The sequence below is a fragment of the Bombus affinis genome, chromosome 17, assembly GCF_024516045.1.
Source record: "Bombus affinis isolate iyBomAffi1 chromosome 17, iyBomAffi1.2, whole genome shotgun sequence".
NCBI classification, from domain to species: domain Eukaryota; kingdom Metazoa; phylum Arthropoda; class Insecta; order Hymenoptera; family Apidae; genus Bombus; species Bombus affinis.
In genome coordinates, this window is record NC_066360.1 from 794,882 (window position 1) to 819,503 (window position 24,622).

The 24,622-nt window shown below is 33.1% G+C and overlaps 2 protein-coding genes across 6 annotated transcripts in view; one reads left to right on the forward strand and one right to left on the reverse strand.

Moving 5' to 3' along the window:
• Positions 1–4,370, forward strand: part of LOC126926341 (piggyBac transposable element-derived protein 4-like) — a 29,173-nt gene extending 24,803 nt beyond the window's left edge. Inside the window, exon 2 of the mRNA XM_050742644.1 lies at positions 4,261–4,370. Coding sequence (XP_050598601.1) covers positions 4,261–4,370 — 110 coding nt within the window. The remainder of the gene's footprint in view (positions 1–4,260) is intronic.
• LOC126926078 (lachesin-like) overlaps positions 1–24,622 on the reverse strand; it is a 549,080-nt gene that overhangs the window by 216,413 nt on the left and 308,045 nt on the right. The window lies entirely within an intron of this gene.

Below are 24,622 nucleotides of genomic sequence, written 5' to 3' on the forward strand. Positions count from 1 at the left end.
ACGAGTGCCAAAGTGGTTATAAAAATATCGAATTAAGTCAGGAACCTTTATCAAGTGTTCAAACCAGAAAAGTTTATCGCATATCGCTTAGCTCGTGACAGCCACGCGGTTGTATATTGGCATATGATTTCGCAGTATATTTGTTTTGTAATGTCATGAAAGCTTTCAACATGGACCTTTGAGGCTAATAAAAAAATATTACAGAAATTAACAAACAAGTGACAGTAGAAAACGAATATCAGAAGATATGTGACTTTATGGCATAAATTGTGTGTTCCGTGCTTCAATATGCAGGGTATTCACGCAATTTTAAGCCTGCGTTTTGCTTGTAAATAGTATTAGAAAAAAATGAAAGGAGGACAAACTTTATAGTTTTTTACAATTAATATATTATCTCGAGTGCATATCATTTTTTTACACTTGCAATTTTTTCAAGAAACAAAGTCAGCTTTCAGTTTTTTAATCGAATGCTGTACGTTTTTTTATATTTAAAATTAAAAAATTTGTTTGGTTACATTGTCAATTGCTATTAACATCATTGATAATTAGTACACATTCGTTGACAATATAAAAAAATTAGTTATAAAACTTTTTCTTATAAGTAAAATAATTTCTTATATATTTTCATGCCGCTCTTTTGCTTAATAAATAAGTTTTATAATGAAGTTTTTTTATATTATCTATGAATACTAATTGTCTGGTAATAATGTTAATTAATAATTTACAATAATCCAATGTTACCTGACAAAATTTTTGTCGTCAATGTTAGTCGCTGGTAACCAAACAAATTTTTCTAATAGTTATCGATGACCAAAATAAAACTCGAGCCATCGATAATGGTTTCGGGTGAACAGAAAATATTGCAGTCATTTATATTAATTACTAGTAATCAAAATCGAACTTTCGTCGTCGAGAGTGGTTACTAGTAGCAAAAAAAAATTCGTAATAGTTATTCATAACCAAAACAACTAATAACGAATATTTCTTAATCATTTCATTTTCTGAAAAATTTCATTGAGATTTATTGATAACTGGCTCTCATTTAAATAAAAATTGACTTTTTTTTAAATTACACATCATCCAAGTATTTTCAACTCGATGATAGAAATGCTACATTTACTTAAAAAACTAATTCTCGTCCTCGACCATGCCACGAATCTTATCTAACGATTAAATTTCTTATTTAACAAACATAATCATGTTAGCTTGTAAAAGTTGCCGTGAAATACCAAAATGCATTGCGCTTCGATACACATTTAGACAATTACCATGTTGATATCAGATCATCGCATCCTGTTATTGTATTTTCCAGCATCACACGGTTTATCGTGATTCTCATGAGCTTATCTACTGTTTATTTTACTGCTACTAACTAGGTTAATGTAGTTAGGCAATCGAGGTTAAACAACTAAATTTACAGGTCAGTTAGTACTTTGCTTCACAGCACATCGAGACGCAATTATCCGATAAGACTTGGATAAAACTCAATTGAAGCAACGACTTTCGTTGAAACCTGAGAATATGCTGCTGATTTGAAAGAATATACACATGTATGAAATTCCATCTCTTCTTTCAAATTATACCAAGTTTAAGAAACATTACAACATAATTTTATAAAATTTGTTTGAAAACTAACAGTCGCATTATGCAGTATATAACTTAACCCATTCTCTATTCCAAACTAAGGTCGAAATGATAGCACACTGTGTTAATATGTTTAGAAATTGCTCAGTAGTTCATGATCTATCAACGAGAAAAGATTACAGTATTACAGTAAATTTGTAAGTATGGGACGCGGAAAACGATTAAACGAGTCTGAAAAAACCAAATTCTAGAACTAAAACAGCAACAGTTATCAGTAGCAAAAGTATCGAAAGTAACAATAAGAAGTCGTAAAGTAATACACAATTTCTTAAAAAATGTTGAAGATTATGGCAAAAAGAAAAGTACCGGTCGGGCGTCATCGTTATCCGATAGTGATAAGCGAGCAATTTTGCGTGTAGTTTCCAACTCGCAGTTAACAACGAAGCAGATAATGGAAAAATCTAATGTTAGCGCCAGTGTTTCAAGTGTCCGTCGAGTTCTACTATCCTGTAAAGATATTAAGAGGCAAAAATTTTCAGACGAAAAAAGATTCAACTTGGATAGTCCTGATGAGTTCCAATATTATTTTCATGACACAAGAAAAGAGACAATGTCCGCAATTCGACGACAAATGGGACGAGGCAGCGTGATGGTTTGAGCCGGCATCGGTTATTTCGGCAAGACAAGTATCAAATTTATCGTTGGGAGAATAAATAGTGTCCGATACATAAATTTAATCGAAGAACAAATAAATAATCATGCAGAACGCACTTCTGGACCTGATTACATCTTTCAACAAGATAATGCACCTATACACACATTAAGATTGGTCCAATCGTACTTTAATGAAAATAATATATCTAATTTTGCCATGGCCTGCACGCTCCCTGGACCTTAATATTATTGAAAATTGCTGGGCAGACATTTTTCACGGCATATACGCGAATGGGATACATTAAGTCAAAATTACATCCAGAAACCATATAAATCGATACCAAATCGTACAATAGAAATAATAGAAAATAAAGGGGAATATATTAAATAATTATAATTATTGTTAGTTACAATTTATGTTGATTATTATTTTTTTATTGTACATGTGCTATCATTTCGTCCTTAAAATAAAATCATTTTTTTTTTGTTACACACTAAACTTCATAATATTTTTAACTATTTTCAACGAACCGCATATCCTGAGTTCATAATGTTTTGATATTATACGTTATACGCGTCATTGAGAAATTAAAGATAGCTCATATGGGCTATCTCTTTGACGAGGAGTGTATTGTCATAAAATAAATAAAAGTAATTGTAAGTATACAATAAAGAACATTTAATAAAAGATCATTTATGATGAAAAAAAGTTATATAAACATTGGTCGGAAAACTCTTCCTTTCCAAGATATTAAGAAGTTTCGATCATGATGGAGTACTAAAGGAATGTTTAAAATTTATTTAAAGAAATTGCTGAAAATAATTTCCTTCCTCAACAATACCCGACCTTTCAAAGATTGTCGAAGACGATCAAAAATTCCCGCTGTATTCCGAATTTCTTCACACGCAGCAATAATTCGGTTCTTTAGTAGTATCACGCTGCCAATAGTGTTTCGAGACGTCTGCATAAATAAAGCACCAAAGAATTGAAGTCAGGAAAGCGTGCAGAACAGGCAATCGGCCCTCCTCCAACGATTCATCGATTAGTGCAATTCCTATTAAGATATTCCAGTGCAGTTTGACTAAAATATACCGGAGCTCTATCACGCGCAAACACTCGAGCGCGTCATCTGTTAATGCAGAAAGTCAATATTCGAAAAATTTTGTTCAATCTCCACCGTAAAACGCAGGCGGGATATAATGGTCCAATAAGAAAGTTTCTAGTAATCCTAGCACATACGTTACATGCAAATGATGTTGCCCCCGAGACTGATTAATGGCACGTGGATTTCCATTCGTCTATAAACGTTGGTTATGAAAATTCTGCCTCACCTGTAAAGGGACAGATACTTTGAAATATGGTGTACTAATGCATTGCTGCAGCAGGTAGCATTAGCAAAAGATTACTCGTAGTTAATAAATCGGTGACACAAGTTTTTATACTCGCTGTATCTGACAATGATAAGTGTCATTTCCGGAACAGATCGATCGCTTGAAACAATTCTCGGTGTTACTTGTGATTCGTTTCGACAAGTTATGCAATGTTTTGCAAATAACGCAAAGAGAAATTTATTCTCTATAAATGGAAATGGAAAAAATGAAGAAACTGAAATAAAAAGGAATTCATTTTATTTCTATAATGAACATGACAATATTTAAATTAATTTCTACTTTTTAAACTTGTTGCGCATCCTGATCTGTTGCGTTCGTCGTTGAATGAGTCGACAGTATCGCGCGCGCCGAATTAACCTTGTGCAAGCAGTTTTAGTTAAATGACACAGGATGAGGCCTATAGTGTTTTTGGAAATTAGCTTTGCCCTAGCAACGATCAGCTACTGCGAGAAGTCGTGTCTGATCGCTTCTTTCGTTCCTTTACCTGGTACCGTTTTGATTGATATTTGCGTTGCTGCCAGAACACAGAAACCCATGCTCGTCAAACTGTCGTACGAGCTATCCGAATTGCAAATTTTGTAGAATTTCAAAAAATTATTACAACGATTATAAAAAAAAAATTGTCCACAGTACAATCGAAATTATTAAGAATGCTACTAGATATACCATGGTACATGAAGAGCGACGATATAGAGAACACTTCAGACATTCTAACATTGCAGATACCATCAAGGCAATAAATGAAAGCGACTGGACCAGAATCAGAGTCAATTCCTATAAAATCGAGCAGTCAAAAGGCGCATAGGACCGCTACCCTGAAGGTTACGCTGGATTCGCCCTCAGACAACCGTTCAGGTTGCCCACCGGAACGTAGATGAAAGCGAGCAATCAGCGTGTGTGCGCGAGTGGAACGTGAACAAGCGAATGATTGGCAATAAGTTCAGATAAACAGATGCATGAGATGCAATAGCGATGCAGTATCTCAGTTGCTGCCTTATTTCTCATTTTAGCACTCGGAAGTAATCGTTAACAGACTTTAAGTTACAACACGGGAGGAAATGTTCAAATGCTTAACCTCCCAGGTACGATGCGCCACTATAGTGGCTTACTCTACTGACTCATTCGCTCGCCGTTTGAACTACATGATCTTTTTCATTTGTCTCGATTCGCACAATGTTTTACAACAGCGTTAACGATGCACAGACAAAATATATAGTCTTTGTTTCTGATACGCCAGTGTCAGGTATCAGTTGTTGCTTTTCGTTAAAATAATTATGCCATTAGATGCTCTTTTTAACATACCGATCCGTATATCTTTATAATTTTTTAGAATCTTCAACCTCAAAATGTCACTTCAAAAATAGAGTGTGAAAATTGTGACGTGGGTCTATGTGTTGCACCGTGCTTTAAAATATATCACACATAATTGTATGATTAATTATTAAAGTAAATTATTAAAGTTAAAGTATATGCATCGTATTTTTAAGAAAAATTATAATTTTAATTATCAAAAACTTCATTGCAATGTGCTCGCGTAGAGAACAGCATTATCCGTCACACATTGCAATGCCGTATCGTGTACGCGTAATTCGCGTCAAACTAAAGAGAAACAATTCTGCACAAAATTTAGCTGTACCTAAAAGATTAAGAGTAAAAGATACCGAAGAAAGTAGAAAAAGGCGATAGTTGTTAGTGAATTACTTTTCAGGTAAGCGTCTTGCAGCAGCGATCAAAATCGTACCGTGTTCTCGTTTATGACCTGCACAACGCCAGTTCTAGCGACTGCTCCTGGATGGCAGTGTCGATGTATAATCGTGTAGTAAACGTACATGTGAATAGCATGGCTATTTTCCGTTCTCGCGCGCGCCGGTTCTGAGTTAAGTGGATGACTCTGTATTCGGAATTAACCTTAATCGTGATTCTATGGAGTAACAGTTAATTCCATCGTATACTACGCGCTGATTAATTAATGTTCATCCATTAGTATGTTATTAACGAACCGTGCATCTACAGCAATGTGAATGTAGCAGATTCGTTAGAAATTGATTTATTTTTTTTCCGTTGCTCCTTGCGTATATGCATACAGTGTGTTCGTTTTGTCTATATACAACTAAGTATCTCGAAGAATATACAAAATACGAAAAGATGATTCAGATAAAGATTGTAGCATATGCTGGTATTTCTATGACCTTGCAACGGTTCTGAAAAGTCTTGTGAACATTAGGTTTGGACTTTTAAACGGATCTTTATATTATTCATCGCGTATTCTTTTGGCTGATGTCAAAGCATTTGGAAACGCGAAACGACAAATCTGTCATGTTGCCGGCATTAGCGTAACTCAATGTACATTGTGAGAAGGTTGTTCGGTCGCGCGTTGTACATCAAAAAAGTGACGTCAAAAAGTTGCGAGTTTATGTGTGGAATGTAATTTCGTGCAAAACAGCGCAGCATGATGATCCACGAGTGAGCGAGATTCGCGTTAATGCGACCCTTTATCCTCCGGCTTTCCCTTCAATGTGTTTGCTTCCGAACAAGTACGCTTCTCTATTCCTTTCGAAAACTATTTTTCAACGTTTTGGAACATTGTTGTCGTAATTTCCGCGAATCCTACTCACTCATGGTTATTTTGCATTACATTACATTACACGCGTAAAATCGGCCCTTTTTAGTAGATTTGCAAAGTCCAATCGGGCAACTTGTTTGCGGTGTGCATTAGGTAAAATGCCGACGACACGGCATGACAGACAATTTTGTCGTTTCGTATCTCGAAATTCTTTTGTGTAAGACTCATACGCATTGACGCCTTGACTTCGGATACGAAAATATATAAGAAAAAGTATAGAGATATATTTAAAAACTTGAAGGTAATGTTCATAGGGCATTTCAAGGTCATATAAATGCCAGCACGATATGCTTTTATCTGGATCACTTTTTTCCTATTTCGTATATTTTCGGAGATATTTAACCGTGTACAGATAAAACGAACACACTGTATATATTTACCACGCACTTCTAACGCATTTAAAAGTACTGCATCTTTTTATCTCTCTTCGTCTTTACAGACAATCATAGCGACACTCGATTTTTCTTCCTTTTCTTTCCTCTTCATTGAACTTTATTCTTATGTTATTCTCCTTTCACCAGTCGTGCTTACTTTTGGACGTTCCCTGATTTCTTTCCTCGCTCGCATATTCTTTGTTCCGTTCCTTCATTTTTCTACTTGTTTTTCACCCTTTTTCATCGCCTTGCTCTTTGTCCGCGCAGTTTTGAGCAATCTTGCATTTTCACCTATTGTTTCGGGATGTCATCGTTTCTCCGCTCGGATTTTCTTGCATCGTACGATAAAACGCGTATTTGCATAGAAATCGTAGATACGTTCCAATATTTTTGCCAACATGAAATCCACGAGACAAGTGTTCTCGTAGCGCATTTCATAAAATATTCATTATCCTAAAAGTACGAAATACAGCTTCAAAAAATATCAATTTTTTAAAGGTGTTGTCATTTTGTGTTAATTAAATAATTATTTCTCATCGTTCTCTATAACGTTTGCAATAATAAATAATTTGTATTTCGTCAAAGCGTGTACATGTATTTATATCTCAAACGTACTTTGTACTTTTCATACATGTAGAAGTTGGATCCAATTTATCGATAAATATTAACAGCATAGTCTGCAAATGCCAACTCAGATTGCAAAAATCCTATCGTTCTACTATGTTTCAAAATAATACATGCATCACAGGCACGTACAATGTTCAATGATGCGTGAAAATAATAGGTGATCAAAAATCTTGACACAAAGGTATGTATACTTCTCCATAATATCCTTTTCCTCTTTGAAACAGTGCTTTGTCATACGTAGCTATCTGAAATATAAAATTACGTAACCTGTGTGCCACTTGCGCTGTAGTATTACGCGGTTTGCCCATGAAGCTGAAATAGGTAGACTTATTATTCTTAAGCGTTACTCATACCACATGTAAAATTACTACGAGATAGAATTTGGCACTCCGATTTTTGAAATAATAAAAAATTTCTCTTTCAAGTTTCTTGACTTAGTTTCAATGACTTAGACAACATACATCAAGATCACCTTCTTGAATGATCTTTAGAATATTCAGCCATCTCTCCTTGTTTGTAGAGCGTATTTTTCCGACTCTGACCACTTATATAAGCAGTCAATGTTGCTACACATGTTGAGCACAAATATTCCTACACTTATCATTCTGCTTTTATTTGGGTTAAATTTAATTAACCCAAGCCTCTTCCGTATCAGAGAAAGAAACGTGAAATTCTTGAATCTTTGAATATTTGAATCTTTGAATCTTTGAATCTTTGAATCTTTGAATCTTTGAATCTTCGAATCTTTGAATCCTTGAATATTTGAATCTTTGAATATTTGAATCTTTGAATCTTCGAATCTTTGAATCCTTGAATATTTGAATATTTGAATCTTTGAATATTTGAATCTTTGAATCTTTGAATATTTGAATATTTGAATATTTGAAGAATCCGAAGAATTGCGGGAAAAATACAGAAGCAAGTCGAAAAATATTCAGCAGAAACATTAATGTGAATAAATTCAAAAAAAATTATAATCGAGTTTCGATTTGGTTTAGTCATTTTTACCTCGTCAACCCTAATCCTAACTTTAACCCCAATCCATGTGAAATAAAACAATTACAGCATTTTTACCTTGCACTTAAAACTACCAAGCCACGACTAAAAGTTTTGAAGGGACGGTCACCTTGCCCATTCAGGAGAGTAACTTGGACAACATATATCAAAGTCAAGATCATTGGAGGTGGGTCCCCTAAGCAGTGTTTCTACTCATTTATTTTATAAACTACACTGAAGAATTCACATAAAAATATATTCGTTATGTTGCTGATAATTCAACGCAAGTTTAGAAAATAAGCTTAAAGCCTACAAATCATACGCGAAGTCAGAGATATTTCATTATTTTGATTTTATATGTATGTTTCTTTATAAATTTCCATTTTACACCATAAGCTATATTTTTCTAAAAGTCTAAAATTGTATTAAAAGGTAAAGTCACTATGAAACATGGGGGATCTTATTATTAATTTGCCGTTGAAGTTTCATATATTTTAAAAGATACAGGATATCAAATATTAAATCAGAAGATAAATATACGAATATGGCGACAAATACCTGTATTTAAAAGACTATACTATTTTATTAAATCGTATTAAATCGTATATTAACAATTATATTTTTATTAAATTATATTTCTTGTCGTTCAAGTAGCTATATACCTGTATATATCAGGGAATTAAATTCATATTCTTTAAAAGGATAAGAATTTCTCCACATTCGAAGAATGCTATATATAAAATACCATAAAGCTGTAGATGGATAGCTGTTAGAAGCCGTCCGTGTATAATTTGTATATAATTGTACTGAGGCGAACAGCTTAGGTTTAAGTTAGTTTAAAATAGAATAAGGTAGAATAAGGCAATATAAGTTAGTGTAACAGATAACGTAGTTAACGTAGTTTGTAGGAGAAGGTATGTAATCGGAAGTTTTAATCGATAAATTTACTACTAAAAAGCTATATTTGAATCAATTTATTAAATTTATTTAAAAATGACGTATCGTGGATAGTTATTTTGTGATAAATCAGCGCAATACAAAGGGCTGAGTGATTTGTATACATAGTCACGAACAAAAGTATTAGCGCAGCTTGGTTTTAATTACAGAGCTACGAATAAATCAGACAAAGAACTTAATATTCAGTTAATTCTTATGTAAATAGTAATTGTGGTGTTTATATATTTTTACAAGATTATACGTACCGCGCTTTAATTGTTTACAATATAGAGAATAACAATAAATTAATTAACTGAAAGGACTTTTAAAGAGCTACTAACTGTGCAAAAGTTATGCAATTTAACAATTTAGAAATATTGGGAGAAAAATGACTAAAACATAGTAAAACGCAAGTTCGAGTATCCAATCATTCTGAATACAATTAATATTCGAGATCCTGCTGTATTAATTTTTCAAATAATTTATTTCGATATATGCACATTACACAGAATGTCAAAAAATTATTTGTCGTAACTTTGGGAGGTGATTCTACAACTTCGAATCAATGGAGATATGTTAAAAAAAATTGCACATTGTCATTTGCTTTCCAAATAATAAAATCCAAATCCAAATAAAAAAGACTATTCCAGTCGCAAATAAGAGATGAGAAATAAATAATTTTGGGCATCGTTTAAACGACCTTTATTTAAATAACAAAGTTTAATTTTTATTCGCAGCTAAAATATTATTTTGATTTCTTATTTATTGTTTAATAGGTAAATAAAAATTTGCCCAACATTGCCAGTTCTCATACGTACTGCTTGGCAACCAATTGCGATTACGAAGAGTAACTTCCCTATTGTTATGGTATTGTTATTCCTTTATTCGAAATTGTACGTTTCCTATGTGTAGTATATCTGAAATTCCAATGAAACACGATGCTCTTACAGCAGTTCTATCCAAACTTGGATCGATGTTGATAGTCGTCGTCTCGCATATTCGCGTGTAACTACTGGAAGGGAGTTAACGATAAACGGAATAGTTGGATGTTCTACTCTGTGTTATGATATCTTGCATCTTTGTATCTATATTATCGAAATAATATAGCGATTAACCTGTCTATAGCAATTTTATTTTTTTACTTTTATTTTTCGCGCTAAAATATAAGTACCATATAATCACAAAGACGACTGAATCGCTCAATTATGAATAAATGAGCAAGAAATATATTCGCAAAGATCTAAGTCGCTCATCATTTCCTCGAATGTTGTGAACGAAATGTTATTTCATTTAGAGATATAATGTTAGCGATACCAGTAACACCTACAAGATTGATACCGAATAGAATCTTTTATTTAAACTAGGATTTATTTTATCGTATCGTCTTCAAGTAACTGCTAAGAACTAAATTACATTAAACCGCGGACAATTTATTGATGCATATCTTTTTTCAAGTATTGTTATCTACGACAGAAAATAGATATGTTCTCGGAAATATTTGAAATAATAGTGTAATCTCGCCAAATGTGCAAAATGTTCAAATAACTGCCCACAATCCTACGATGACTTAAACCACGATCACTGACTCCGTTTACATTAGACAACTTTTGGTCGAACGACGTAAGTGTGAACACAATGTCAACCAAGTTGAAACAAACCGAAGTAGTCGTAGTTATCAAGATTCTTTAATTTAATAAATTTCCATTGCTATTTCGACTTTTGTTTACCAATGTCGATATGTTGGAAAAGCTTTGCCCTTATAAAATTATTTTTATCTTCATTTTCTCTAATTGTATACCATTGTACCATTTATCTCGATTCTTATAATAATAATCGAACGATTACCGTAATAAATTATTTTACATAATAACTATATTCAACTTTCGGAACCTGACTTAAATCACGTTGTCGTACTTATTTTTCACACTAGAAAAGTGCATAAATAATTGCCACACACAAGCTTCTTGTACATGGGAGAATCGAGCAGTATCGGTCGGCATATAGTATCTATCAAGAGTATTCACTTTTATTTGAATAAACAAATGAATATACAGTAACGGACAAAAGTTTATGACGATGATTTGTAAACCGGATTACAAACATTTTATACGCATATTGTTCTTCTATTTGGTTTGTTTCGTTGGAATAACATAGCTGTATGTTTGACCTTCGTAATCTCAGACCGCCAGTTGTTAAATACAAACAATGTAGGAGTTACAACTGTTAGTTACCGCTTAGTACTTGTAAACAATAGACATTAGTTTAAGACGTTCTGTGTAAAACGTGCGTATGAGTACAGGTTTTGAACATTTTGATTCTGGAATGTCAAAATCGTTGTTTAGTATACCTTTTATTGCTTAAAATTCGTTTAGGTAGGAACAGATTATGGGTAAATCAAAGAATTTACTTGAAAACGAAAGGGAACAAGTCGTAAGGCTGCGGAAGCAAAGTGAAATCTTCACCGAAATAGCAAATATAGCGAACAGGTGAGAAACGGCTTGTAAGCAAGCTTGGTATAAATTTTTAAAGGCAGGTATGTATTTCGATCAACCGTAAAACGGAAGACCACAGAAAACAATGCCGAAAATGGATCACTGGATTCATCGATTGAGCGAAAAGGATCGTTTTCGTAGTGCAAATAATATTGCTGCGGAGATAAACTATAATAACGATACACAAATTAGTGTTAGAACTGTTAGGAGAAGATTAGAAGACTTTAACTCGAAAGGACGAAAACCCCAAAAGAAACCACTGCTGAGTTCTAGTAATCGAAAAAGACGACTAGCATTTGCTAAAGCTCATAAGCATTGGACAAGTGAAGATTGTAGATATTGTTTTCAGACGAATCGAAATTCAATCGCGTCTCTTCTGACGTGATACGATATGTTAGACGTCGAATTGGCAAAAGTTTGAAAACACAGTGCGATTTAAAAACTCTCAAACATGCTGGTAGAAACGTTATGGTGTGGGCGTGTTTTTCTCGAAGCGGCTCTGGTCCGATATGTCGTATTAATGGAATTATGGACTGTTTTCAATACATGAACATACTCATGAACACAATGTTGCCTTTTGCACGCAACAATATGAATGGTGATTTCATTTTTCAAAATGATAGTGATCCGAAACACACGGCTGGGGTTGTGAAACAGTTTTTTGAAGAAGAATATATTACCGTGCTGTCGTGGCCGTCGCAATCACCAGACATTAATCCAATCGAGAATTTGTGGAGCATCATAAAAAGGACAGTACAAGGTTATAAACCGAAAAATTTTAATGAACTTTATTCTACAGTTGAAACAGCTTAAAGTAATATTACGGTAGATCAATGTAAAAAATTAATAGATTCTATGCCAAGAAGATGTACCCAAGTGATAAGAAATAACGGATATTGAACAAAATATTGAATTTAAACAAAAATTGTGTATATTTTCTTTCCAAAAATTAATATTTTTTGTGTAGTCTTCAACTTTTGACCGACGAAATACTATACAGATTTCGTTCCTTTTTTTATAACTTAATTACTGGGCAAAATATCAAAATGAAATTTTTTTGTACGTGTACAAACAAATGTCTAATTAGTTAATACCAAAAGTAGAACACTGTATTTATATTTTTTATGGAAAGTAAATCAATTATTTATTTCTTCTATTTCGTCTTAAACTTTTGTCCGCTACTGTAACAATTCTGTGTAACACATTTTGGAGCCATAATTTTTTTTCTAGCTTTTACACGTCCCGATACGTCAAACGTATATGTTGGTATTCCGAATATTAAAAGATATTTTCTACAGCTGATATTTTGCTTCTCTGGTAAGCAAATAATTATGTATACTATATCTAGTCTGTCAAGTGTAATCACCAGGCATAATTTTGCAATTTTCTTCATACATTATATACCAATTATATAATAATTATTATCTATTGCTATTCTATATCTATATATCTATTTCAGATTTTATCATTAGGTGGCAATGTAATCACTTAGTTGCTAAAACGTTTCCACGTGTTTATCGTCCAGTATCTATGATTATTATTTTATTACATTATTATCTATGGCTTCAATGTTTTTGCAACTCAAATTAGATTCGAAAATATTCGTTGGACTTTTGTTCTTCTTTTTCCCACAGAAAAATATCTGAAATTCCAAAGCAGGAGAAAGGAAAATGAACAGAGAACATAAATGTGGTTTTACAAGCTACTTCTTGGAAATAAAATGACACAGAAACAGACCGATGGTCTCTGCTGGAGCAACATCGAACAAGATTTTGTCGCGATTCCACGTTTCTTGAAGAATTCGCCGCTTACTGCCGAATTTTTTTCAAATATTTGCAATTTACAGTTACATGTCCTCCTACGTTTTTAGCCGAGCACGAATAACATTTCATTTATATCCTTCATTGTTTAATACACAGTAGCGAACATATAAATAGAGAAATTCCATAAATAGAGAAAATTCATATCGACTGGTCGAGAGGACAATGGTCAAAAGTTATTTATTCCGATGAATAAAAATTTAATTATTTCGATTCTGATGGAAAATCGTATGTTCGTTGACGAATTGCACATGAATTTAACGATAAGTGTATAAAATTTAGCATCGAAGGATGCAACTTGGTAATGATTTGGAGGAATGATCGTAAACGAACCTGGCCCAATTTGTCGCATTGATCGTGACTCAACATGTTTATGTCGATATTTTAGACGACTATTTACTGCCTTATACGAATGATAATTTAGCTCAGGATTCGATTTTTCAAGCAGACTATGATGCTGAACATACCCACAACGTTAACGCTAAGCAATGATCAGCTGTCGTCGGGTCTAAACCCTATTGAGGGATTATGGAATGACGTGAAAAACAGTGAAGAGAAAAAACTCAAATTTAACATTATGAAAGAAGCGTAGAAAGAATATTAATAAGTCGCAGTGTAAGATGAACAGAGCCCACAGCATGTAGATGTGCAGAAGTTATTAAAAAGGCAGGTGGATCAGCAAAATACTAAAAATTTATTGTGAAATATTAAAATCAATTACTTTTAAGAATTATCTTATTAATAATATATAATATAATTGAAGAAAAAACATTTCCGCAATTTATATGATCGCAAAAATCTTATATAGTTTCAAATATTATCCATTTGAAAAATCAATTGAAATTAATATCTGTACTATCGTATTATATTGAAGTGACACGAAAATTTTGTATTTCTCCCTGTTTACATACATATACCCTCTGTAGTTGCAAATAAAGATATTGGGGTATTTCGACGATTTTGAACCATGTTGTCGAGTTCAATATTCTGAACAATTTTTTCCAGTAAATTTAACAGCTGCTCGGCCTTGGTTTCCAAACTACTTGTAAAAAATCTCCAGTTAAATTTAGGTTATGAATGCATTTTATTCTAAAGTCGGCAGCCGCAGTTTGATATAACCGATTCCAAACTTAACTTATAAATGAGAGAGCGAGCCATCTATAATATCGCGCAAACAAAAAATAAAAATCAATGGGTTATAGGTTGAGCTAGATTAATATCCGGCCGCCTTTAGGCGGTGGGCAACGCTTGCGTGAAATAATTTTCGAAAAATCGATCGGTGCGTGGAATATTGCACTTTATTCCGATGCTCGATTGGTCAAAAATGTAACAAATATACCTGTCGTCGTTGAAAAACTGTACGGAACAAACATTTATAAAATAAATCATTAAATAGTACATATGGTTTGAAACATTAATTGTTTCATAACATAAATTGTTTTATTATTATTTATTTTACTCCATTCCTCGCCTGTTTCTACTTATTTTATAATTTGTATTAATAGAATATACATTATTTGGTTTTTATTACCTGCTCCCTTATGTAGCGTATAATTGGTGCTTCATCAAAGATTTGATCATGCTCTATAACTTATATGTATGTACGATGTTTAGTGTATACTTGTGGTGCCAGTGTGTACCTCAGGTAATTTAGTTAGTTTAGTTTGTTCGTATGTGCTCCAGTTTTCTGTTAATTAGTATACAATAACAGTATACTTTTTGCGTTTCTCGCCTTTCGTCTTCTTTCTAGTCGCCTAAGCAGAAGGATCTTGGTTTCATGGTGGATCCGTGTCATTTCGTCATTTCTCAACCCATTTTGGTTATAGTTCTTTGTAATGTACGACATTTAGTTACAACATAACTTCTAGTTTCCATCTCTTTCCTGTCGCAAGTTCTACATTCCGTGCTTTCGTCTATTGTGTACTTAAAATCCTTTTCAGTTACCGCTAGCCAGCCTAGTTTCCTAGCAATAAGTTAGCCTTATCTGTGCATTAATTCGTTTTATTTTAATATTTTGAAAGTAATATTTTCTAAGTAATATTTTGTAATCCAGGTAGAAGCTCGATTATCCGAATTAATTGTATTCAGGATAATCGGATAATCAAATTTTTCGAATAATCTCACGTTTAACTACGTTCTGCTTGAAAAATTATATCTTCTTACATATTACATGCATTGCACATATATGTCTTAATCGTCTTTCTTTTCCCATTTTTCCTGAGGCGCTAAATTGCATATATATTTTGAAGTTAGTAGTTCTTTAAAAGTACTTTCTTTCTTTTTGTTTAAACCATCTTCAATCAGACTATCTCTGATTCCGTGGGATCTCCTTCAGAACGCATGAAAGTATCATTTGTGGAGATTTTTCTTCAGAATTTCAGAGAAATGTAAATAAATAAGACCATTTTTACAAGTCAACACTACATCTCATTGTTTAGCCTTCTCCAATAACATTTGCATTTTACTGTAATTTTCTTTAAATTACATTTTTATAAATTAAAATTGGAAACGTAAATGACGTGAATCACCGGTGGGTCGCGTTGCCTGATGGTACAAGATTTACATATCACTTCAGATGCACATACTGTACATTACTATTGTTTTAACTATGGCGTCAAATAGCTTCCCTGGCGAAGGATATTCGTTAGATCTTGTAATTATTGGCGATTTTCAAATCGTATCCGACGCTACTGTTGCTTAGTTACGAAGAACTTTGCCATTTCGTTAAACAATCCTTTTTGGGCAAAGAGAACTCCCAGATGTGTACATTCTTGAACCTCTTTCGTTATCCAGTATATTATTTCCATTGTATATTATTTTTGTCCTCGCTGTTTTCCTCTTAGCTTTCTTGCGCAGCATTAGTTTCGTCGGCGTTAACTTTCAGATCGTTTTCAAAGTAGTATCTTTGCATTATGTGCTTGCTTCGTCTTGAAGATTTGCTGGGTTACTTCCTAGGATTGTCACATCGTCTGCGAATAATAACAGCTCCATTTCTTCTGTTAGTTTCTTCTGCCCGTTTCGTTCCAAGTATTCCTCTATATCGTAAATTGTTAGTATGAAAAAAGTTGGGCTCAAACTGTCTGCTTACAGTACTCCCTAACTCTAAAATCTTGTACTGTTTATAGTCGTACCGTTTCTTCATTTTATCGTATTCATTATATTTATACTTTTTGGTATAAGTTGAAGATCATACTTGGCAGGATCATTTCAGTAATAGATCGTTCTCTGTCCCAGGTCAATAGTTTAATCGATTTCCTCAATAATACAAATAAAAGTATAAATTTATTGAACTCGGCGGTCTGTCGTAAACATAAGATATTTAATATATAATTATACCAGATAAAACCTGATTAAACACTTTTTATTGAAATTTAAAAATAAGCAAAAGTATTGTAATCTAATTTCTTTGCTCTATATATAAAATTATTTTAATTACACGTGAAAAAGAATTTTGTGGCTGAAGTATTTTCGATCATGATTATTTTAATTTAATTAATGTAGTTGTTATCGAAATATAAATTTCTTACGATGCGTTTAAATTACCCAAGCGAATGCTCGTTCTTCCTTGACTCTAGTAAAATTAAGAGGCGCACTTAAATACTTATTCTTAAGTAAATAATTATTTAGCGATATAAGATAAGTATAGATGTATGTATTTGATGTCAATGTTTATTTATGATAAATGCTAATTGTAAGCCCCGAAAAAAACAATGCTTGTTATGCGAGAACTCGTCAATTTCATCGAAATAATTTATACAAAAATTCATAATTTTGTAATCATATAGGATATAAAATAATACATCTTCCTCATAAAATTGTATACATAAAATAAATAAATAAATTTTCAATTAGTACCGCCAATAGACGTCAATTTACATTGAATGATCCAACTTTCTATAATACATTGCTATCATGCATGTTATAATGAATATTAACAATAGATTAATGATAATCGAATACTTTACAATTATGCAAAAGCTTACAGTATATTTATAATAAAAATTATAGTATACCAATCTTGGATTAATTATCTTGGATAAATTATCAGCTTAATTAGAATTTTGGGCAATATTATTTAAAAGTATTATTTAGAAAAATTACAAAAGTCACTTTGTTACTGTGTTATATATAGAGGAGCCCTCCTTACCCTGACCCATTTCCGAATACCTTAATATTCGAATATAATATTTCCTAGTAACGGATGGCTTTTTTTGTTAAAAATATGTATATATTTCATTAATGTTCATATACAATGTATTGTCCTCTTCATTCGATTGACTGAATCCTGATTAAAAGAATTTAGTACGAAACTAATACTGTTCTAACTATCGAAAAAAATACAACATAATCAAAAAGCTTGAAATTGGTGTAAGTGCACCAGAATTAGCAAAAGTACATAGTGTTGGAAAAGCCACAATAACAGACGTTAAAAAACGAAAATATGATACTGAAAATTACCTTAAGCACGCAGATTCCTTATACGCTGGCGCTGGTAGAAAAAGCTTAATTATACCGATGTAATGAAATGGTTTCATTGCAGTAAAGATGATAACAATGACGATATTACACAAATAGAAAGTGATAATGGAGAGGTCTCACGTCGAAATATTCGTGGCAGTCGAAAGAAGGTTAGGTATCGAGTACCTAAAGGATGTAAAGTATCCATCTATGTAGGTTTTTATGTTGGAAAAATTATGTTATGAAAAAGTTATGAAAAATGAAAGAAGAGCTTTTTGTCCATTTTTCATCTGTCGATTTAGGAATTGAATTTGATATCGAATAATAGCTGATGATGAGGCATCAATCACGGCAAATTTTCAAGTTGAATCGACAATTAATTTCTGAGATATAAGGGGTCAAACACGCCCACACTTATTAACGCGCCAGTCGGTGTGTGGACCTTTATGTTGGTCGAATAATTCACAAAGCTTTTTCTCAGGGGTATGGTTGACTGCCGATATTTAATTTAAACTCAGATTTTCAAAAGTGACAATGAAAATCTAACTCAATATTTGTCAATTCGTTCAAATATATATGTTATTCTAATACGTACAATAATTGTCGAATTACGATTTGAATTTTGTTTCTTTTACGTTTGATGGAAAGAACTTGGTACCAAATGTTTTTGAAATTTGAATTAAAAGGGGATGAAGATAGTAAAAAGGACAGAGTCAGCATTAGGACGGACTGAGAAAAAGTGGCGAACTGTTGGTTGCTGAAGCCACGTTATGACACGTCTTCGGTTCTTCACATATCTTTAATATCATGGGGCACATGTATTCAATGCTAATATTGTAACAGTAAATGAGATAAAAAGGATAAGAGTTAGTACGTAAATGTTTTGACCATACCGTACATTTCATTGAATCAGACATTTTGAATCATGAAAATCCAAGTTCAAGTCAGCAGTCAGCAAAACTCTCGAGAAAAATTTTCTGAATCATTCGACCATTATAAATGTCCGCACATCGGAACGTACTATATTTTGGTAACAAATTCAGTTGAAAAATCAAAAGGCCAAAGATAGACGACGTCTTTTACCACCTTTTCGTATGAGAAAAGTGATTGTTTTATTATGCGAAAATTCTATTGTCAAGGGAGGCTCTGCTATAATTCAAAGCGGCCTTAAAAATTTATTTCGAATTTAACGAACATTAAGCCTAAGAAGTTAATACTATTCAACTTTTCATGAAAAGGTAAAAGTTACTGCTCGTGCAGATTCTTTCTTTGTCTCTTATCGGCCTTCTTTATCTCTCTTGCTGTATATTCCTCTCTTCTCTTTCCTCTGCTTCGCTTTTTCTGATCTATCGGTAGGTAGACAGTACCACTTCTCTGTCTGAGAAGGTAAAGCGGATTCCACAGCTAAGCAGATGGAGATCCAGACGATACGAGCACGGTAATGCACCTCTCTGCATCATATATGGAAGAGGAGGCACACGAATAGACGAGGAAATCAGAGAAACGAAGTGGCAGAAGAAACGAAATAAGCGAGCGAGCGAAAAAGCTAGTAAAAATGGAAGAATTTCAGGTTGCATGAATGAAGAGATAAAAGAGATGATAGAGTTTATCAAATAAAAATGAATCAAACAAAATATCAAGCTTCAGTAACATATGGAAAGAAAGAAGGAAACGAAATATGAAAGGAAGACTATGAATTTTATTAAAGAAGTATTAAATTACATTCTTTTACAAGAAAAGTTATACTTAAATACTTGTAAATCAATCTTCGCTTGGCTTTAGAAGAAATAGGAATATTTTCTGCCATGTAAGCAGGACAAGGTATAATTTGTAAAATTATAAAAATTTCTGCAAAAGAATTATGTACGGGAACAATTATAATGCGATGATAATCTTCTTCTTTAGAAGATCCCTCAGGTCTGTCAGAAAAATATTTAAATGCAATTGTAGAAACGTCAAGGCTCATCGTCCTTTTTGATAAGCGAACCCTTTTAAATTTTCCTCTTAAGATACTTATAAAATCGTATGATTATGGTGTAAAATCCCTTAAGATGATAAACAAATTAATTACAAGGAAACTGTTTTGGATAAAATCCCTACAAGTATTCGTTTACGTCATGCGCGAAATAAGTAATAAATAAATGGAATAGAATCTACAGTCATCTTGTAGAATCTACAATTTTATAGTAAATTTACCGATATATACAAATATATTTTAATAATAACGATTTATAGAGTTCAAAAATGTTTACAATTTATGAATCTTAAAAAAGATTAATTTATGTCTTACAGCATATAAATCAGAATTCAATTTATCTTTACATGTATGTAAAGTTGTGACTAATCGATAAATGCCGACATGTTTGTTTTAAAGAACAGTTCATGGGGTCCCCTAGAATTTTTGGTACCCAATACCATCGTTTGTTCACAAAAATTAAGTAAATCTTATTTAAAAAAATCCGTTAGTTCAAATATTCACATCGCTAATATGCTACAACAATGACAAATATCAATATCTATAAAATTTTAAATCATCATCACCAGATGACCAACCAGACGACGGTAGAAGATAAATAATTCCCTTTCCTTCTGACGATTTTGCAGCATTCGATGTATTCAAAATCGTTGTTTCTTCTTGTTGCTATTGGATATTTTCTCCTCAACCAAAATTTTCTCGCAAAACGAATTTGTTTCTTCTTCGAACGAACGAATAACGTAAATCAGGTTCGAAATTCTATTTTTGTTAAATCGAAGCGACATATTTCCGACTTCCAACATTATTACTGCTGTAAATTGCTGTTAAATAGTACACATTGCTCAGAAGAAAGTCTTCGGAAACAACAAATGAGGACCTGATTGGATATGTGGTAGGCTACTTGTTCTAATTGTAAAAGTATAACAAATGAAATAATCACCTTTAAGTCACGCAGAAGTCAAATCCTCCAACTATTCTTTCATTAAGATAATTCATTTGGTTTCCAGTGGTTAAGCTTCAGTCGTCTCTTCTGACATTAAAATTTAAAAAATTGAAGTAAAAAATGGAATAATTCACTGTGACTTCTGAATGATCCATTTATTTATAATGGGAATATATATCTTAATAATTAATGGGATTAATATAAAAATCTTCTTGTCCCTTTCTGTTTAAAAGTTCAAAAAAACAACAGTTAACACATTCGCTCATGTCATTTTAAATTTTGTTTCTGTTCATCATTGACATGTATTCGTTGTATCAATGTGTAGTTACTTCGAAAATTCGTTTTGGTGGCTGCTAGGTTATCATATTTTGCGGTTTTGAGTATACTGTTTGCCGGAAAATAAATTGTTAGACAATAGGAATTGGAATAATTTTATAATACAATTTCACATTTCAATTACAGTCAATGTCCTGTGTAGTCGATCAAAAAATGTAATTTAATCATTTATTGTGTTTAATTTGCCACACAATACGTTGTGTAGCTTCAGTATGCTTTTTATTACAATACAACGTTACGTACACACAGCCAGTGAATGAAACGAGAAACTCATCTACACCTTTCTGACCACGGGCCCAAAAGAATTGAATGCGGAAGATAAAATAAGAGACAGATAGTTTGCAGTTACCACGGCTGCCTGAAAGAAGCGGTCTTTTTCTCAACGGGAGCTTAGCGGTCAAAATAAGTCGTAATAAATATGACCAAGTAAGGGGAAACTTTTAAGTTCACTGCCACTTTAACAGCAGAACCTTGCGGTAATCAGCTGTAAACTTATGGAAATTGTAGGCGGCACCCAACTGAGGCTCCGTGTCAGAACCGTCGGCTGCGAATGTGTTAATATGCTCAGAGTTGCGAGCTGGGACTTGGAGCAGTGTTTTACGGAATATGGTAGCAGAGTGTTAGCAGGTGTGCGGACGAACACGAGAAGGGGCGATCCGAGATCAGGGAACCGCTAGGATTGCTATTTGCCAGGCCGAACCTGATGCGTAATCAGAGAGCTCGTAGGGTGCAGTCACTTACGAACGAAGCTGGCGCGAGATCAGAAGCAGCCGCAGAAGGTTGCGTAAACGAACTCGATACGAAATCGAGGAGTCACTGAGAAAGGCAGTGCAGGCGATGCAAAATCGAGCGGCTGCTAGGAGGTTGGAAAATAGCACAGACTAATCTGACACAAAGCCGGGGAGCTGTTAAGAGGTTCGAGGAAATATAGATGAGCTAGATGCGCAATCAGGGAACCACAGGCGGGTTTAGTTCTCGCGAACAAACTCGACGCGATATCGGCAAGTTACTCGGTTAGAAAGATTTCCTTCTGGATTGAGACGCGCCAACGAATTTGATACGAAATGAAGGGTTCGCAGGAAATGTTAGTACAAGCCTTGTAACTTTGATTAACACACGAATAGTGGTGCTTGTGCCCGTTTGGACCACCACTTTACACGTAGCGCGTAACACGCTCCGATGTTTAAATAATAAAACAAACGACAACGACATGAAAAATCAAAAAGAAAAAGCTGCTTCTTAATTATAAGGTAAAATGCGACATTTGCGATATTTGTACACATACGAAATCTCACGTGTACACCGTGTGCAGAAAAGTAAACAATATTTCCTTACATTAGTCTAGCATTCTCCGAAATTGACCATTTTCATTCATAATATTATTTGTAGAAAAAAATTGTACACGAGTAGCGACACTCAGCTTTCCAACTGTTAATAAAAGTCGACATCACTCAAACGGTAAATTCGTATCGTGTGGGCATGTTCAACTATGTTGTATTATATTATTATTACTATATATATGTTCAAATATGTTGTAGGCTTCGAATAATTAGATTCAAATTATGTCAGTTCACAGGTATATACGTACAAGTGCATCGTGTAACTGCATTCATTTGCTGGGTACTTCGACTACAAAAAAGTGTTCCAAATAAGAAACAAACAGTGTTTCGCCAGCTGCAAAGATTCTCAAAAAGTGCAATAAATTTGACATCTGATTTTACACATGATCTTCTTGCAAAACCAATAATTTTAGCTTATACTCCTTTGCTCGTCCACCAGAGCTATATTCCCAACTTATCTTTTTCACATAGAATCACTTTCATATCGGGTGTACTATTGTCACTGGGACACCTTGTACATATACTTTGTACCAAGACTCGAATTAATACTCTAAATTATTCATTATTTTGAAATTGTTTAGAAATGATTTAAATTTTATAGAATAGAACAAAATCACTTTTTATATTATTTTTAAAGTAATAATAACAAAGTATTTGGTATAACTTATTCGACTTCAGATCTGATTTATGTGCAAAGTGATAATTTTGATTACGATTTCGACTCGGATATTGCTCCAATATTGTAATATTATTTTTGTTTCTCTTTCCTTCAATTCTTTTTTAAAAGAGAAGTTCGTTTCCGCTTACCATCTTAACAATTTTTTCTATTATTAATCGACTATGTGCCGAATTGATAAATTCAATTGATCGATTCCAAGGATGGTGAAGAATAAATACGTTTGTACACTTACTGTGAATGGATTCGTTTCAAAATGAAATTTCCATGTTTACATTGGTGCAATGGGCGGCAAATATATTCTCTGTATACTCTAGAAACTAGTCACGCGATATTTAAATTAACTATGAGGGAACATCGAACGTAGCTTCTGTTGCTAATTGTAAAAGCAGATTATAATATTATTTCTCCTGATATACAATATAAAATGAAAAAACAATTATAATAAAATTAAAAAAATTGAACTTTAATTCAACTTGTAATTAATAGAATTACATAAGCAAAACTAAACGATATAAAACTTTCAATTTGTTGTAATATCTCTGACCTTCTTATTGATTCTATGCAAATAATAGATTTATGTTGTTTAACACAATATTAATAAATGGTATACACACATACTTATTTATCGTATAATTGAAATTATGTGTTTTACAAACATTTGGTGTTATTAATTTGTCGCCAATTATTACGGCTCTACGATATTAATTCCACTTCGCAAATGTTATTTCGCATATTGTGAGTGACATGAAATATTTGTGATCAATAACTTAAGTTACAAATACCTTAAGATTTAAAACATTCCCGCAATGGATACTATTTTTGTAATATAAAGTTCTTTTGAATATGGAATAGTCGTTTGATGTCACAATGCATATTCGTAGGTAAAATTATAGAACAAAATTGTAAGTAATAAACGTTAATTTTCTAAGTACTGTATATTAGTGGCTACTAATACTGTATATTTATGATCAGAAATAACTTCTGGGTGTTCATACGCAATGATAAACCGTTAGTTTAATAAACTCAAGAATTTCTTACCTATTCTCTCTTTACAATTCTGTCCATTAACTGCAGATTCATACCTACACGCAACTCCAATTGTTAGCGACCACTGCTATGGTCGTGGTTATGGTGGATAATGAAACATCCAAAGACTCCAATGTATACACTCGTAAAAATCTCGTAGACATAGGATAACACGGTTTAAGTCATGGCTGTGGTATCTGGAGCTACTTTGAAATTCGTTGGTACGCATAGCCGTGCCATAAATTAAGTCTGCGAACGGTCTCGACCGGCGTCGAAAAGGAAATGTCGCAAAGTTTTGGGTAAGGCTACCTACGATGATTCTTGAAATCACTTCAGCTCTGCTCCGAAAAGGGTGAATTCCTAGAGG